This window comes from Papio anubis, chromosome 18 (assembly GCF_008728515.1).
Source record: "Papio anubis isolate 15944 chromosome 18, Panubis1.0, whole genome shotgun sequence".
NCBI classification, from domain to species: domain Eukaryota; kingdom Metazoa; phylum Chordata; class Mammalia; order Primates; family Cercopithecidae; genus Papio; species Papio anubis.
Window position 1 is genome coordinate 2,071,973 of NC_044993.1, and position 17,958 is coordinate 2,089,930.

General features: G+C 51.1%; 1 protein-coding gene across 3 annotated transcripts in view; it reads left to right on the top strand.

The window, feature by feature from the left end:
• CA5A (carbonic anhydrase 5A) overlaps positions 1-17,958 on the top strand; it is a 55,418-nt gene that overhangs the window by 28,766 nt on the left and 8,694 nt on the right. The window contains exons 3-6 of one of the 3 annotated variants that reach the window (XM_031658035.1): positions 2,634-2,752; positions 5,981-6,076; positions 6,530-6,592; positions 17,036-17,190. In XM_031658035.1, coding sequence (XP_031513895.1) covers positions 2,634-2,752; positions 5,981-6,076; positions 6,530-6,592; positions 17,036-17,190 — 433 coding nt within the window. Of the gene's footprint in view, positions 1-2,633; positions 2,753-5,980; positions 6,077-6,529; positions 6,593-17,035; positions 17,192-17,958 lie in introns of all 3 variants that reach the window. The other 2 variants (XM_003917292.5, XM_009197017.4) reach the window with 2 other exon arrangements.

Here is a 17,958-nt window from a genome sequence, read left to right on the forward strand (position 1 = left end):
AATCTGCTTAACCTCTCCCTGGAAATTAAAATACAACAGAAAACCACAAAGGCCCATTGACTCTTATACTCTTCCCTCTCAAAGGAAAAAAAAACTCATCTCTCTGGTAATTTCAAAGCTAGAAAATCACCATGAAACTCTTGCAATGTGACCCAGCAGGTTTTCCTCGTGCCTCGGCTTCCCTACCTCTCCCTCTCATTCACAGCACTGCGGGCCACCATAGAATAAGACCTGATTGTTAGCAAGTGTTTTTTTGTTTCGTTTTGTTTTGTTTTTGAGATAGAGTCTCACTCTATCGCCCAGGCTGGAGTGCATTGGTGCGATCTCGGCTCACTGCAACCTCCACCTCCCGGGTTCAAGCAATTCTCCTGCCTCAGCCTCCCAAGTAGCTTGGATTACAGGCAGCCACCACCACACCCGGCTAATTTTTTGTATTTTTAGTAGAGATGAGGTTTTACCATGTTGGCCAGGCTGGTTTCGAACACCTGACCTCAAGTGATATGCCCGCCTTGGCCTCCCAAAGTGCTAGAATTACAGGTGTGAACCACTGCGCCTGGCCTAACAAAGTGATTTTGTGTGCTTATTATTGTGGGAAGGACTCTTTCTGTGTCATTAAAAAAATTGAGATGTAATTCATCTGTGCATATTTAAGCAGACTAGAAGACTTGCTCATAATGGTAGATTTCTAAAACTAGGTGTGACTCCGAGGTTGCTCCAGACCAACACTGAGATTTTGAGTGAAGAGGGGCAGTGAGCAACTCTGTGGCTTGGTCCACCACTTGCCTAGCCCCTGACGGGACCAGAGCCGAATCCATTTTCCATTTTCCAGTTTACACCTTGGTGCCTCCAACTATGAGTACTTTTTTTTTTTTTTTTTTGAGACTGAGTCTCACTCCGTTGTCCAGGCTGGAGTGCAGTGGCGCGATCTCAACTCACTGCAACCTCCACCTCCCAGGTTCAAGCGATTCTCCTGCCTCAGCCTCCTGAGTAGCTAGGATTGCAGGCACCCACCACCACGCCCAGCTAATTTTTGTATTTTTAGTAGAGACGGGGGTTCACCATGTTGGCCAGGCTGGTCTCAAACTCCTGACCTCAAGTGATCCGCCCGCCTCGACTTCCCAAAATGCTGGGATTACAGGTGTGAGCCACCACATTCAGCCCAACTATACATACTTTTGGTGTCGGGAAACCACCAGGAGTCAGCAGTGTCAAGTTCCCCAAGGCATTCATCACACGCTCAGTGCTTTCCTGGCTTTTGCCGCAGTGGGAGGTGACATGAGCAAGGTGGGTGACACGAAGCTCCTCCACAGCTATGGGAGGCACTCGGACCACCCCGAATTCGTGACCAGCGCTCTAGCTCTGCCAGTGCCTTCCAGCCTTGCCCAGCCATCCCGGGAGCATACTGTGCTCCTTTCAATGAAAACAACGTGTGGAACAGGTACCACATTTGTAGCAGTTGTTGATGGAAATCTGTTAGTGACAAAGGGCTTAGACACAGGAGAAGCCACCCACATCAGAACCCCCCGGGGAGCTCATTAAAAGGCAGACTCCCAGCACTACCCGGACCTGGGGACAGCACCCATGACTCTGCAGGGCAGAGCCTGAGGCCTCGGTGAGTGATGCTCATGGCTGAGTCCCTCATGTCAGGCGAACCAAGCTCCTGGGAGGCCACACCTGGCACTGTGCCGTGGAGAAGGGCACCCCGAGGCCTGCAGGTGGAGAGCGCTGACTCCAAGGTCAGTGTTTAGGGTGACTTAGGAAGGAAGGAGTGTTTCAATAAAAGCTGGCCCTGTGGTGGGCCTAGATTAAGCAGGGACTGCGAGAGATCAGGACTGATGCTATAGCTCAGGGTCTGCTTATTTAAAAACCTTCTCACGCAGGTGCAGTGGTCACACCTGTAATCCCGGTACTTTGGGAGGCAGAGGCGGGTGGATCACCTGAGGTCAGGAGTTCGAGACCAGCCTGGCTAACATGGCGAAACCCCATCTCTACTTAAAATGCAAAAATTAGCTGGGCATGGTGCCACATGCCTATAATCCCAGCTACTTGGGAGGCTGGGGCAGGAGAATCGCTGGAACCTGGAGGTAGAGGTTGCAGTGAGCCGAGATTGTGCCATTGTACTCCAGCCTGGGCAATAGAGTGAGATTCTGTCTCAAAATAAAACAAAACAAAACAAAACAAAAACCTTGATCACTGTGTGTTATTTTACAACATTATTTGGTGATAGGATTTAAGCTGCTTTTAAAAAATATTTGGAAGACATCTTTTTTTTTTTTTTAATTGAAGTCTGGAAATCTTACAGGACAGGCAGACATCTCAGAAACATTCTTTACCAATTTCTGTCTGCAACAAGTTGAGGCCCCCACCACCACCCAGTGGCAGCACTGGGACCCTGCCCTCATTCGGCATTTACTGTGAACCTCTGGGGCAGGCGCTGGGCTGGTGGTGGGGCAGAGTGAATGGGACAGACACAGCCCACCTTTCACGGAGCCCACCTTGGCTTGTCACGTCAACCATATAGCAACCCCTTGTGAGTGAGCTTATACAACCCTAACATAGACAATGCCTCAGGTAACACCACAGCTCAACAAACAGACAAAATGACACACACGTCTTGCTGCCTTTATTTCCAGGAATTAGTGGTGGGCCCTTGGAAAACCACTACAGACTGAAGCAATTTCACTTCCACTGGGGAGCAGTGAACGAGGCGGGCTCGGAGCACACAGTGGACGGCCACGCGTACCCCGCCGAGGTTTGTAGATGTGGCCTAACGGCACGTATCTATACACTTTCTATGTCTCTGGCTGTATGATGGGGGGTGAACAAGCCACGCCCGCTGCTCAGATGTGAAGGATCTCCTGGGACCTGGGACTGTCAGTGCTCAAACCAGAACAGTCGGCCACCCCACCCATTTACTCACACCCTGCTCTTATGAAGAAGGCACTGTAAGCACTCTGATTCAACGCAAGAAGAGACTGAGGTTCTGAATGGTTATGGAACTTGCCAAAGTCAGACAGCTGGGATTCAAGGTCAGAGCCTGAGCTCTTTGCTGTGCTTCACTCAGCTGTGTGCTTGCAGCTGTAGGGACTAGCAGATCCACAAGGCCCTCTGCTGAGAAGCTGAACATCTTTGCACATCTTTGCAGTAGAGATAATCTTCTTTTGTTTGTTTGTTTTTTGTTTTTTGTGTTTTTTTTGAAACAGGATTCACTCTGTCACCCAGGCTGGAGTGCATTGGTGCCATCTTGGCTCACCACAACTTCCGTCTCCCAGGCTCAAGCCATTCTCCTGCCTCAGCCTCCCGAGTAGCTGGGATTACAGGTGTGTGCCACCAGGCCCTGCTAATTTTTGTATTTTTAGCAGAGATGGGGTTTCGCCATGTTGGCCAGGCTGGTCTCAAACTCCTGACCTCAAGTGATCCACCTGCCTCAGCCTCCCAAGGTGCTGGGATAACAGGCGTGAGCCACCGCACTGGCCGAGATCATCTTCTTAAAGCAGTCTTATTTTCAACATTCCAAAGTGGGAGTCAGTAGAGAAAATGAGTGTGGGTCAATGTTGGGAATTGGTTTTTGTAGTTTTTCTGGGTGATAAAAACCACCATTTTGGTGATGCCTTATAGATTTCCCCAAATATTTTATTATGAAATTTTTGCAACATACAAAAAAATGAAAAGAAATGAACGAGAAGAATCCACGCGTTTGACGTCTCAGTCCTGTGATGATCATTTTTGCCATATTCACTTTATCACAGCTCTGCTCACCCACCCACCTGACTTTCTGATGCTTTTTCAAGTTGAGGACTCTTTCTGTTTTTTGAATTTGTTGTTATGAAAGTAACGCTGCAGTTAATATGGAACTAGAGTCCACCCAAACCAGAAAATGAACATTGCTTTTAACCGCACACCCAGAGGTGACCTTGGGACGTTTTTTAAATAGGGAGTGGTATCTATTGTCATAATTATACACATATTTATATATCGTTCCAAGAACGAGTGCGACAATGGCTTCTGTGTGTTTCTCTTCATTTAACAACATGCCTTTTATTTTAGTACGTCTATCTGCAACTTTGTTTTTGATGAACAGATATTTTATTTATTTATTTATTTATTTTTGAAACTGAGTCTCACTCTGTCGCACAGGCCGGAGTACGGTGGTGCGATCTTGGCTCACTACAACCTCTGCTGCCCAGGTTCAAGTGATTCTCCTGCCTCAGCTTCCCGAGTAGATGGGATTACAGGCGCCTGCCACCGTGCCTGGCTAATTTTTGTAGTTTTAGTAGAGATGGGGTTTCACCATCTTGGCCAGGCTGGCCTTGAACTCCTGACCTCATGATCCACCTGCCTTGGCCTCCCAAAGTGCCGGAATTACAGGTGTGAACCACCGCACCCAGCCAATGAACAGATATTTTAAAGGAGGAAGGTTGTTGCAATGTATTCCTAGAGAAAGGAGACCAGTAAGCTTGGGCCCCCAGGGACCTCCCTGACTCAGGCTGAGCAAGGGCTGGGGGCCCCCATCCTGGCTGAGTGTCTGGCCCATGCTGCAGTGTGTGGTTTCGGGGGGGGGGGGGGGGGGGGGGGGGGGGGGTCTATGGTGAGGCCTCAGGTGTGGCATTCCAGGTGAGCCACAGGTGGCAGGAAGAACCCACACCCACCTTCACTGGCCCAGATGCATCTGGAAGCACGTGAACCTGCTGGCATCGAGGTGCTGTGTGGTTCTCACTGGCCCCAATGCCCTCCAGGGGGCCCCTGGTCCCAGAGTCCCAGCAGTGTGGGGAATGTTGGACAAGAAGCCTGACGGCTTGCTGTGCCCCATCCTGGTGGACTTGGGGCTTGGAGCACCCATTATAAAAGGCTGCCCCACATCCCCTGTGCTTATAAGGAAACATGGACAGGTGCCCAGGCCCCTTCTAGGCAAGACCACGCTCTCACCACAGGAACGCCCAGCCGGGGAACCGGACCCAGATCACAGTTCTGCCTCTTACTTGCCAGCAATTCAGAAAGCCGCTTCCCCAGCCTGTGCTGACCCCAATTGAAATCCCTGTCACCTGGCCAATTTGGACACAGAGACTGGAACACGATTCCAGATCCATGTTTCCACCACAGGAAAACCAAAGGCGGAGTGTCAAACGCAGACATGAATGAGGGTCAAGGTCAAGTGCCTTGACATCAGGAAGATGGAATATTTGGGACATATTTACACTACAAAGTTATTCACTGCTTATCTGAAATTCAAACTTAACTGGAGGCCTCTGGTTTTGTTTTTTTGTTTTCCAAGACGGAGTCTCACTCTGTTGCCTAGGCTGGAGTGCAGTGGCATCATCTCGGCTCACTGCAACCTCCGCTCCTCAGGTTCAAGTGATTCTCCTACCTCAGCCTCCTGAGTAGCTAGGATTACAGGCACCTACCACCATGCCCAGCTAATCTTTGTTTTTGTTTTGTTTTGTTTGAGATGGAGTCTCGCTCTGTCGCCCAGGCTGGAGTGCAGTGGCGCGATCTCGGCTCACTGCAAGCTCCACCTCCCAGGTTCATGCCATTCTCCTGCCTCAGCCTCCCGAGTAACTGGGACTACAGGCATCCGCCACTGCGCCCAGCTATATATATATAATTTTTTTTTTTTTTGTATTTTTAGTAGAAATGGGGTTTCACCGTGTTAGCCAGGATGGTCTCAATCTCCTGACCTTGTGATCTGCCCACCTCGGCCTCCCAAAGTGCTGGGATTACAGGCGTGAGCCACCGTGCCTGGCCTAATCTTTATATTTTTAGTGGAGACGGGGTTTCACCATGTTGGCCAGGCTGGTCTCGAACTCCTGACCTCGTAATCCTCCCACCTCGGCCTCCCAAAGTGCTAGGATTACAGGCGTGAGCCACTGCGCCCGGCCCTTTCATTATAATTAAGTGGACACATAGGGCAGCCGTTCAGAAAGGGAAGTGACTGTCTTACTTCTTGCCGATCGATTTAAGTTCTCTTTCCACTGTGTTTCAGCTGCATTTAGTTCACTGGAATTCTGTGAAATACCAAAATTACAAGGAAGCTGTCATGGGAGAGAATGGCTTGGCCGTGATAGGTGTGTTTTTAAAGGTAATCGCTTGCTGTGGTGTAGCTCTCCTAATGAAAAAAGTGGTGATCCATCATTAGGATTGCTTTTTTTTTTTTGAGACAGAATCTCACTGTGTCACACAGGCTGGAGTGTAGTGGTACGGTCTCGGCTCATTGCAACCTCCACCTCCTGGGTTCAAGTGATTCTTCTGCCTCAGCCTCCCCAGTAGCTGGGACTATGGGAGTGTGCCACCACACCCAGCTAATTTTTGTATTTTCAATAGAGACAGGGTTTCACCATATTGGGCAGGCTGGTCTCGAACTCCTGACCTTAGATGATCTGCCCACCTCGACCTCCCAAAGTGCTAGGATCACAGGCGTGAGCCACCGTGCCTGGCCAAGGATTGCTTTCAAATTGTGGTGTATTTACAGTGGATTGAGCTTCCCTCCCATCCACTGCCTTTTCAGCTAACACCTCTTGTGTCTGCCACGCAGCTCGGGGCCCATCATCAGACGCTGCAGAGGCTGGTGGACATCTTGCCAGAAATAAAACATAAGGTAAGCTGCATATTTGAAATCAGCAGGCCAGGCACGGTGACTCACGCCTGTAATCCCAACACTTTGGGAGGCTGAGGCGGGTGGATCACCTGAGGTCGGGAGTTTGAAACCAACCTGACCAACATGGAGAAACCCTGTCTCCACTAAAAATACAAAATTAGCCAGGCGTGGTGGCACATGCCTGCAATCCCAGCTACTCAGGAGGCTGAGGTAGCAGAATTGTTTGAACCTGGAGGTGGAGGTTGCCGTGAGCTGAGATCGCGCCATTGCACTCTAGCCTGGGTAACAAGAGTGAAACCCCGTCTCAAAAAAAAAAAAGAAATCAGCATCATGTGACAAGCAAAATTGTTTAGTGCAGTGGTTCATTTACAAGGAAAAAGGAACGGTGTAGTGGAAAGAGCCGCGCCGAGGGGCCGTGATTCCAGTTCTGGAAACATGATTCCACGGGGCTGATGCTCGTGTGTCCACAGCTGGTTCTCTCTGACTTCGAATGCATCACCACTGCTCTGGGACCCTGTTTCTTTCTTCATAAAACAAGGGTGTTGGGCTTGATAGAAGTTCCCAAAATTCAGCCATGCAGGCAGGATCCTGAAAACATTTGACATGTCTGCCTACCAATGGGACTACTCTCTACTGAATATTTTTCTTTCTTTCTTTTTTTTGAGGAGTCTCCCTCTGTCACCCAGGCTGGAGTGCAGTGGTGTGAGTTTGGCTGACTGCAACCTCTGCTTCCCAGTTTCAAGCAATTCTCCTGTCTCAGCCTCGCATGTAGCTGGGACTACAGGCGTGTGCCACCACACCCGACTAATTTTTGTATTTTTTAGTAGGGATGGGGTTTCACCGTGTTGGCCAGGCTGATCTCAAACTGCTGACCTCAGGTAATCCACCTGCCTCGGCCTCCCAAAGTGCTGGGATTACAGGCGTGAACCACTGTGCCCAGCCTATCTATTTAATATTTTTCTTTCTTTTTTTCTTCCTTTCTTTTTTTTCTTTTTTCTTTTGAGATGGAGTCTTACTCTGTCACTCAGGCTGGAGTGCAGTGGCGTGATCTCGGCTCACTGCAACCTCCACCTCCTGGGTTCAAGCAGTTCTCTGCCTCAGCCTCCCGAGTAGCTGGGATTACAGGTGCCCACCATCACGTCCAGCTAATTTTTGTATTTTGAGTAGAGACGGGGTTTCACCATCTTGGCCAGGCTGGTCTTGAACTCCTGACCTCATGATCCACCCACCTCGGCCTCCCAAAGTGCTGGGATTACAGGTATGAGCCACCGCGTCCAATCTAATATTTTTCTTTAAATTGATTAGCTCGAAAAATTTTTAGCCTTGTTCTGGGTGATGATATTCACTAATGATAAAATTTGTTTTAAAACATTGAAACAAATCCCTAAGTAATAACATACGAATGTTGACCCGTGTACCACCCAGCACTCTCCTTGGGAAGGAACTTAAAACAGTCCCTATCCGACCCCAAGCCCAAGGGCAGAGAGAAACCTGCCCAAACCACAGCTCTCCGTCCATCTCTCCATACGCTTCCCTGCATCCAGCACAGCTCGAAAAGATGGCTGGGACAAGAGTGTTGCGTTTCTCCAAGATCAGCTGAGAAAAGGCTTTGAGGGAGAAGGGGAAATTCCAAAGAAATGTAGTTTATTTATTCAGCAGCAAACAAAAGAATTCCAGGGCGGAAGGAGTCAATGCAAGCCTCAGATGTACGGACGGATGAGGCTTCAACCTGTGTTAACAATGGTGCGGGCTGGTCCAATTGGAGCTGGGGCCAGCCCTTCCTCGCGGTTCAAGGAGCCTTTTGATCTGTGCGTGGCCTTCGCCTTGATGCTGGCTTTGGGGCGGCCTCCTGGGACTGGGACAAGATCACCCCCTGCCGCCCCATCTGCCTGCTCAGGAACTCCACGAGGCCACAGCTCTGAGAGCTCTGACGCCCCGTCCTCTTCCTCTGCACGGCTCCACAGCCAGAGGAAACCTGGGGAGGAGATGTTTTCCCCGCCAGCAGCCACATTCCACTCCAGGTGGTCCCACCTCTTGATGGGAAAGAAAAGAGTTGGCTGTGAAGGACCCTTTACCCAAGGGCTGTGTTCCTCCCGGGGAAGGTTCTGGAGCATTTCTTCCCCATGGGGTAAGTCAGAATTTTTTAGGCAAACCGCAGGGGAGGAATGATGCCAGGGACAGGGGAGGAAGTGCCATCGGGGACTCAGCTCTGGTCCTGATGCTGATCTCTGGGCTCATCTCCTCAGCTGAAAATAAAGAGATTGTTTATTTTATTTTATTTTATTTTATTTTATTTTATTTTATTTTATTTTTTTAGACTGAGTCTCTCTCTGTCGCCTAGGCTAGAGTGCAATGGCGCAATCTCGGCTCACTGTAACCTCCGCCTTCCAGGTTCAAGCGATTCTCCTGCCTCAATCTCCCGAGTAGCTGGAAGTACCAGTGCCCACCACTATGCCTGCCTAATTTTTGTATTTTTAGTAGAGACGGGGTTTCACCATGTTGGACAGGCTGGTCTTGAACTCCTGACCTCAAGTGAGTCACCTGCCTTGGCCTCCCGAATTGCTGGGATTACAGGTGTGAACCACCACACCTGGCCAAGTTAGACCCTTGATAAATTAAAAGACCTTAAGAGTCTGGGTGCCCTGGCTCACGCCTGTAATCCCAACACTTTGGGAGGCCAAGGCAGGCAAACCACCTTAGGTCAGGAGTTCCAGAGCAGCCTGGCCAACTTGGTGAAAGCCCATCTCTACTAAAAATACAAAAATTAGCCAGACATGGTGGTGGGTGCCTGTAATCTCAGCTACTTGGGAGGCGGAGGCAGGAGAATTGCTTGAATCTGGGAGGTGGCGGTTGCAGTGAGCCAAGATTGTGCCACTACACTCCAGGCTGAGTGACACAGCGAGACTCGTCTCAAAAAAAAAAAGACCTTAGGAGGTAAAAGGACCAGCCTTGGGGGAAAGAGTCTGTGCTTCATGGGTCAGGGAGTGGGAGGAGACTCGAACAACCCTCTAGTCTAGAGGCTCCTAGCCTAGGACTTCCGGGAGCTTCTCCCATAGCACCGCGTATCAGAGAGCCCTACAGTTGGACTCCCGGGTCCAGAGCCCTGATCCACCACTGCTGAGCTGTGCACCTCTGAGCCTCAGCTTCCTACCTGTGAAATAGAGATATTAAACATCCACAGTAGCCCGGGCGTGGTGGCTCACAGCTATAATACCAGCACTTAGGAAGGCCGAGGTGGGCAGATCATCTGAGGTCAGGAGTTCAAGACCAGCCTGGCCAACGTGGCAAAACCCCATCTCTGCTAAAAATACAAAAATTAGCTGGGCATGGTGGCACATGCCTGTAATCTCAGCTACTCAGGAGGCTGAGGCAGGATAATTGCTTGAACCCGGGAGACGGAGGTTGCAGTGAGCCGAGATGGCACCACTACACTCCAGCCTGGGCGACAGCTCGAGAATCCGTCTCAAAAAAAAAAAAAAAAAAAAATCCACACTAGAGAAGCATTCTTACAATGTAATAGAATAAGGATCATGTCTGGTTCTTGGTTAAACGTGCAGTTGAGTTCAAGGCCCAGCTGTGGCCAGCCCTCACACACACACATCTGCTGTGGAATACACAGGCTGCTGCTGCCCGTCACGAAACGAAAATCCACCAGCCCAATCACTGAGGTTAAAATCGCTTTTTGTTGCTACGGGTGCTTTCAGTCAGCTGATTCCCAGAGAGAGCTATCACCTTTTGGGAGTCCATGAAACTTTAGAATGATGGCCTTGTGATGGAAAATGCTAGAAGTGTGGTTGAATCTAACTCCTTATTGGAGGGCAGTGCAGGGCAGGACTGGGCTGTGGTGGCCTCAGGCTCAAGGGCAGATGGCCTTGGCTTCAAATCCCAGCTCTGCCACTCACCCACAAGAACTCAGCAGTCCTCACCCAGGGACGGGCTCACTGCAGCTTCGGGGCTGCTTTCCTGGTTTCCTGCAGTTAAGGAACAAACTGTCCTGAACTAGGGCAGGAAACACCAGAGTCACGTAGTCCCTATCATCTCTCCTGGTTCCAGGCTGGTCTGGGCCCTGCTGTGGGACTGACTCGGCAGGGACCCTCCAGGAATCCCTGCCACGGTCACTCCCTGGGGACCCAGCTGGCTTCTACGCAGTGCTCAGGGCTCCAAGGGTGCATTTCCAGAGAGAGTCAGATGGACACGATGTCCTTTTCTACCCTGGCTTCCAGAGTCACAAAGCACTGCTCCTGCGGCGTCCTGTTCGCCACTCCTGCCAGAGGCACCTGCCCAGGCTCAGGGCAAGGGGATATCACCCCACACCTTGGTGGGAGGGGTTCAAAGAAACGACAGCCCTCCACACAAATTATCACACTGAATCTTCCAATCACTCCGTCGGGCAGGGCCTGTGATTCATCTCTGTTCCGCACACAGGGAAACCAAAGCTCAGAGAGGCAAAGAAGGCCTTGCCCCGGGCACACAGCTGGCAGGTGAAGAGCCCGTTTTTAAACCCAGGAAGTGGGTTCATGCAGCCTGAACTCCCAACCGTCCCAGCACCCACCTCCCACATTCAGTCAGAACTCAGGCTGAGCTCCAGCCCCTGCTGCACATTTCTGAGCTTTTCAGCAGCTTAGAGGGAAACACGGGCGGAGTCTGTAACCAAAACCACATCAGGCGCTGCCAGGAAGCCCGGACCCCCCCACTCCCAGCGCCATCCCATCTGCACAGGCCCCTACCAGTGCCGACCTGTCACTGTGCACTCAGCTCCCAGCGTGCAGGCACAGCCCCAGTGTGGCCACGGTGACCCTAGGCAGACAATCCCAGAATGGAGACCTCGAGGCTTCACCTTTGACCCTCTCTCCGTAGCCAGAAGTTTTGGCCAAAACTGCCCACAGAGGGTCCCCACCCTCCATGCCTGGACAAGCTGCAAGCTCCTCAGGCTGCTGGGGAACCCCTCGTCCCTGCCTTCGCAAGAGTCAGGGCTACAGGGGAATTGGCTGCCTTGTGGAGCTGGAAACAGCCCACCAGGTCCAGGGGATCCAGGGAACGGCTCTATGCCCTTGTGGAGGCTCTTTCAGCTTTGGCAGCAGCAGGGGCAGCACCTACTGAGCCCCATGCCCATGTGGCAGGGACTGACGGAAGCCGTTACAGCCACCATGCGCCCATCATACACCTGGGGAAACTGAGGCTCTAAGAGGACAAGGCAAGGGTGGAGTTACGCTGGGTGGGGCTTGACACTCATAAGATGTGGGGTCCTGTCTAAGAGAAAGAAGACAAAACAAGGAATAGGGTGGGCGCAGTGGCTCATGCCTATAATCCCAGCACTTTGGGAGGCTGAGTCAGGCAGATCACCTGAGGTTGGGAGTTTGAGACCAGCCTGACCAACACAGAGAAACCCCATCTCTACTAAAAATACAAAATTAGCCAGGCGTAGTGGCGTATGCCTGTGATCCCAGCTACTCGGGAGGCTAAGGCAGAAGAATCACTTGAACCCGGGAGGCGGAGGTTGTGGTGAGCCGAAATCGTGCCATTGCACTCCATCCTGGGCAACAAAAGTGAAACCCCATCTCAAAAAAAAAAAAAAAAGAAAGAAAGAAAAGAAAAGTGGAACAAGTCACCGACCCACTTCCACCAGCAAAGGCTGTGGTGCTTTCTACGGGTAGCTCGTCCATCCATGCTCAGATAATAGATGTGATGGTCTCAGGCTCATTGGTGTGCTCACCAGTGTCCCATTCTAGCCGTCTGGGCTCACTGCACGCATAAAGGAAGGGCCCTGACTTGCTTTGGGGACCCGGGGGAGAGCAGCTTTCTGTAACCACATAGCAGCGCCAGCCCTCATGCATCTTAGAGACAGGACAGGAGCTCCTAGGGACGATGATGCAACACACAGACATCCTCTTCCCAGCCCAAGACTAGAAAGCTTAACTGGCAAGAAACCTGCACCCAGAGGAATGGCTGGGGCCTGCCACTCCCCTGACTGATTCCTGCAGCCCTGGGGACGGAGGAAAGAGCCCGCACCTCGGAACGGGCCAGGCCTCAGTGGCCCTGACTGGCAACGTGGCTTTGGGCAAGTTGTTTATATCTGTCTGTCTGTCTTTATCAGTAAACCAGAAATACTTCTCAAAGGGTTGTTCTGAAGATTTGAAGTAGTTGCTCAGAAAGTGACTGGCACATCTATGCCCTGGGAGCGAGGACGTGTGGCAGGCAGGAGGAGACGGACATCTCAGGACACACCCACCTGTTACCCATGTGCATAGACCGACGCCTCACTGCACACCCGCCTATTACCCATGTGCACAGACCATCTCACTGCACACCCGCCTGTTACCCATGTGCACAGACCATCTCACTACACACCCACCTGTTACCCATGTGCACAGACCGACGTCTCACTGCACACCCACCTGTTACCCATGTGCACAAGCAGTGTGCTCCTTCGCAGCCCAGCTAGACCATGCAATGGGATGTCAACGCAGCTAGACCGTGCAATGGGATGTTATTTGGCAGTCAGAAAGGACACAGCTCTAACTCACGCTGTGGTGTGGGTGAGCCTCAAAAGCACCATGCTAAGTGAGAGACACAAGACACAAATGTTCCACATGTTACATGACTCAGTTCCTATGAAACCCACAGAGACAGAAGCAGCAGGGCGGGGGTGGGGACGAGAGCTAAAAAGTACCAAGCTTCCTCCTTGAGGTGTTGAAAATGTTCTAAAATTGACTTGGGATGGCTGCACAACCATGAATATACCCAAAACCATAGAACTGTACACTTCAATTTTTATGTACTTACTTTAAGAAAGGATCTCACGGCCGGGCGCGGTGGCTCAAGCCTGTAATCCCAGCACTTTGGGAGGCTGAGACGGGCGGATCACGAGGTCAGGCGATCGAGACCATCCTGGCTAACACGATGAAACCCCGTCTCTACTAAAAGATACAAAAAACTAGCCGGGCGTGGTGGCGGGCGCCTGTAGTCCCAGCTACTCTGGAGGCTGAGGCAGGAGAATGGCGTGAACCCGGGAGGCGGAGCTTGCAGTGAGCCGAGATCGGGCCACTGCAATCCAGCCTGGGCGACAGAGCGAGACTCCGTCTCAAAAAAAAAAAAAAAAAGAAAGGATCTCACTTTGTCATCTAGGCTAGAGTGCAGTGACATGATCACAGCTCACTGCAGCCTCGACCTCCTGGGCTCAAGCCATCCTCCCACCTCAGCCTCCTAGCTACCTGGGACCACAGGCATGCGCCACCACACCTGGCTAGTTTTTGTATTTTCTGTAGAGTCAGGGTCTTGTTATGTTGCTCAGGCTAGTCTCAAACTCCTGGCCTCAAGCAGTCCTCCCACCTCGGCCTCCCAAAGTGCTGGGATTACAGGCATGAGACGTTGTGCCCAACCAGGTTGTACACCTTAGATGGGAGAGTTGCATGGTATGTGAATTCTATCACAATAATGCTGTGGGTTTTATTGCTGTTGTTGTAGTTGTTTGACATAGAGTCTCTCTCTGTCGCCCAGGCTGGAGTGCAGTGGCGCGATCTTGGCTCACTGCAACCTCTGCTTCCTGTGCTAAAGCAATTCTCCTGCCTCAGCCTACCGAGTAGCTGCGATTACAGGCACCTGCCACCATGCCCGGCTAATTTTTGTATTTTTAGTAGAGACGGGGTTTTGCCATGTTGGTCAAGCTGGTCTCGACTCCTGACCTCAGATGATCTGCCTGCCTTGGCCTCCCAAAGTGCTGGGATTAGAGGCATAAGCCACTGCGTCCAGCCTATAATGCTGTTTTTAAAAAATTAGCTGGATAATTACAAACGTGAACACGTGTGCCCAGAACTGATGCATGTGTCTGTCGGCGTGGACACTCCTGGGCTTCCTTCTGGTAGCTCAGCCGCCTCTCCTGACCCTGACCCTCACTGCTTGATGTTAGGAGACAAGCCCAAGGCATCTGGGTTGCCGGCTTCCACCTCGGAAGGCCAGGGCCCAGCAAAGTCAATGTGCTGTGGTTGAGCAGGGAGGCCGTCTGCCTTGCGGACAGAGACTCTGTCACTTCCAGCTGGACTCTTGTCCCACAGCCAGGGGCAGGTGCAGAGTTGTGCTTGTTTGGGTTGGGACACTGATGAGGGCTGTGTTGCGGCCAGGCCCAACCGCCGTGAGCCGAGATCACACCATGGCACTCCAGCCTGGAAGACAGAGTGAGACTCTGCCTCAAAATAAATAAACAAATAAATAAATAATAAATAGAACTACCCTATGATTCAGCAATCACACACCTCTGGGTATATATCCAAAAGAGCTGGCTGGGCACAGTGGCTTATGCCTGTAATCCCAATATTTTGAAAGGCCAAGGCAGGAGGATCGATTGAGCCCAGGAGTTGGAGAACAGCCTGGGCAAGATGGCAAGACCCCCTGGCTACAAACAGTTAATTTTAAACCCTGGTGTGGTGTCATAGCTACTTGGGAAGCTGAGACAGGAGGATCGCTTGAGCCCAGGAATTAGCACCTGCAGTGAGCTCTGATGGCATCACTGCACTCCCGTCTGGGTGACAAAGTAAGAGCCCGACTCTTTTTTTTTTTTTAAAGCTTTTTTTTTTGGCCGTAAGTGTATTCAATGCAAAATAATCCTCTCTAATTTTACTGAGGTGGCTGGCCACATCCACGAGCAAATCCGCCTCTAAACTGGAATTTGGTTGCTGACCCAGCCCCAGCCTCGGCTTTCTTGTCGGCACCAGGAGCACAGCGCTCCATCTGTAGGTATCTCTGTCGGCTTCCCCTCTTGTGAGTCTTGCAGGTCAGTCACCCTCCAGACCTTTAGGCCAAGGCCTGCCAGTCTCTGGATGGCTGCAGCGCAGGGTGGCAGGCACAGTTTTTGGGGACAGATGAAGGTAATCATGGAGATACTGGATACCCTCATTGGTAAGGTAGCAGTAGAAATGTCTTCAGATACGCCGGGCTCATGCCTGTAATCCCAGCACTTTGGGAGGCCAAGGTGGGTGGATCACGAGGTCAAGAGATTGAGATCATCCTGGCTCACATGGTGAAACCCCATCTCTACTCAAAATATAAAAGATTAGCCAGTCGCAATGGCAAGCGGATGTAGACTCAGCTACTCGGGAGGCTGAGGCAGGAGAATGGTGTGAACCCAGGAGGCAGAGCTTGCAGTGAACCGAGATCACGCCACTGCACTCCAGCCTGGGTGACAGAGCGAGACTCTGTCTCAAAAGAAAAAAAAAAAGCAACAATGCAGGGACTCCTGACACATGCTCCAATGTGGATAAACCTGAAGGACATTATGCCCAGTGAAATAAGCCAGACACAGAAGACAAAAAACCACAGGATCACACCCACATCAGGTCCCCAGAACAGAGTTTGAGTTTGGGATGATGGAAAAGTTCTGGAGACGGATGGTGGAGATGGTGGCACCACAATGTGACTGCATTTAACGCCATTGAAATTTACACTTAAAAATGGTTAAGATGGGCCAGGGACGGTAGCTCATGCCCGTCATCCCAGCACTGTGGGAGGCTGAGGCAGGTGAATCACCTGAGGTCGGGAGTTCAAAAACCAGCCTGACCAACATGAAGAAACCCCGTCTCTACTAAAAATACAAAGTTAGCAAGTGTGGTGGTGGGCACCTGTAATCCCAGCTACTCAGGAGGCTGAGGCAGGAGAATCACTTGAGCCTGGGAGGCAGAGGTTGCAATCAGCCAGGATGGCGCCATTGCACTCCAGCCTGGGCAACAAGAGCAAAACTCCATCTCAAAAAAAAAAAAAAAGGTTAAGATGGTAAATTTTATGTTATGTATATTTTATCACAATAAAAAGTAATATTTTTTGCAGCCAAAGTATGCAAAAAGAAATGGCTTTATTTTTATCTGTATTATTTATTAATTATTATTATTATTATTTGAGACAGTCTTACTCTGTTGCCCAGGCTGGAGCGCAGTGTGGCGTGATCTCCGCTCACTGCAACATCCGCCTCCCGGGCTCAAGTGATTCTCCTGCCTCAGCCTCCTGAGTAGCTGGAATTACAGGCGCCCACCACCACATCTGTATAATTTTTGTATTTTTCGTAGAGACAGGGTTTCACCAGGTTGACCAGGCTGGTCTCGAACTCCTGACCTTAAGTAATTCACCCGCCTCGGCCTCCCAAAGTGCTGAGATTACAGGTGCGAGCTACTGCGCCCGGCCAAGAAATGACTTCAAAAGGAAAAATGTAAGCACCAGCGTAAGCTGGTGTAAAGTAATGTAATTCCCACCAATGTAAGTTGGCAGGAATCCTTGCTCTGTATAGAAGGGTCATATTTTCTCATCACTGCTTCCAAGTGTGACAGCAGTGGCCTCGTGGCCTTATCTCGGGGAAAGCACTTCCTTCCAAGTGCCGTGAAGGCCTCACGTGCTGAGATAAGATGGAAGCTCCTAGTCTCGCCTGAGGACTGACACGGCCTGTGCTTCTTGGTCTCTCAGGACGCGCGGGCGGCCGTGGGCCCCTTCGACCCCTCCAGTCTGCTGCCCGCCTGCCGGGATTACTGGACCTATGCGGGCTCGCTCACCACCCCGCCGCTGACCGAGTCGGTCACCTGGATCATCCAGAAGGAGCCCGTTGAAGTGGCCCCAAGCCAGGTGAGCTGTGCCCGTAACTGGCATGATGGCACTTCATGGAAGGCGTCTCTCTTGCTTGGCAGCGTCACTAAGATGCTGCATAAGAGCGTTGTGGAGTTATATTCTTTCATGCCTTTGGGGCACTCTTACACAAGAAAAAATTTCCAATCGAAGCAGGAGCTTGTTGAGATTGGACAGCGGTTCCGATGATCACAGCGAGCATGTTCTGAGCCGCGCCCTGATCTATCACACACAAACACAAGGCATTCATGGGAGTTGTCCCAGGGTCTGCATGGTTTTTGTTTTCTTCCTTTTTCTTTTCTTTTTTTTTTTTTTTTTTTTTTGAGACAGAGTCTCGTTCTGTCGCCCAGGCTGGAGTGCAGTGGTACAATCTCAACCCACTACAACCTCCACCTCCTGGGTTCAAGCGATTCTCCTGCCTCAGCCTCCCAAGTAGCTGGGATTACAGGTGCATACCACCACACCCGGCCAGTTTTGGTATTTTTAGTAGAGACGCAGTTTCCCCATGTTGGCCAGGCTGGTCTTGAACTCCTGACCTCAGGTGATCCTCCCACCTCGGCCTCCCAAAGTGCTGGGATTCCAGGCATGAGCCACCGAGCCCGGCCTTCTTTTTTTTTGAGACGGAGTCTCGCTCTGTCGCCCAGGCTGGAGTGCAGTGGCACATTTTCGGCTCACTGCCAGCTCCACCTCCCGGGTTCGTGCCATTCTCCTGCCTCAGCCTCCTGAGTAGCTGGGACTACAGGTGCCCACCACCATGCCCGGCTAAT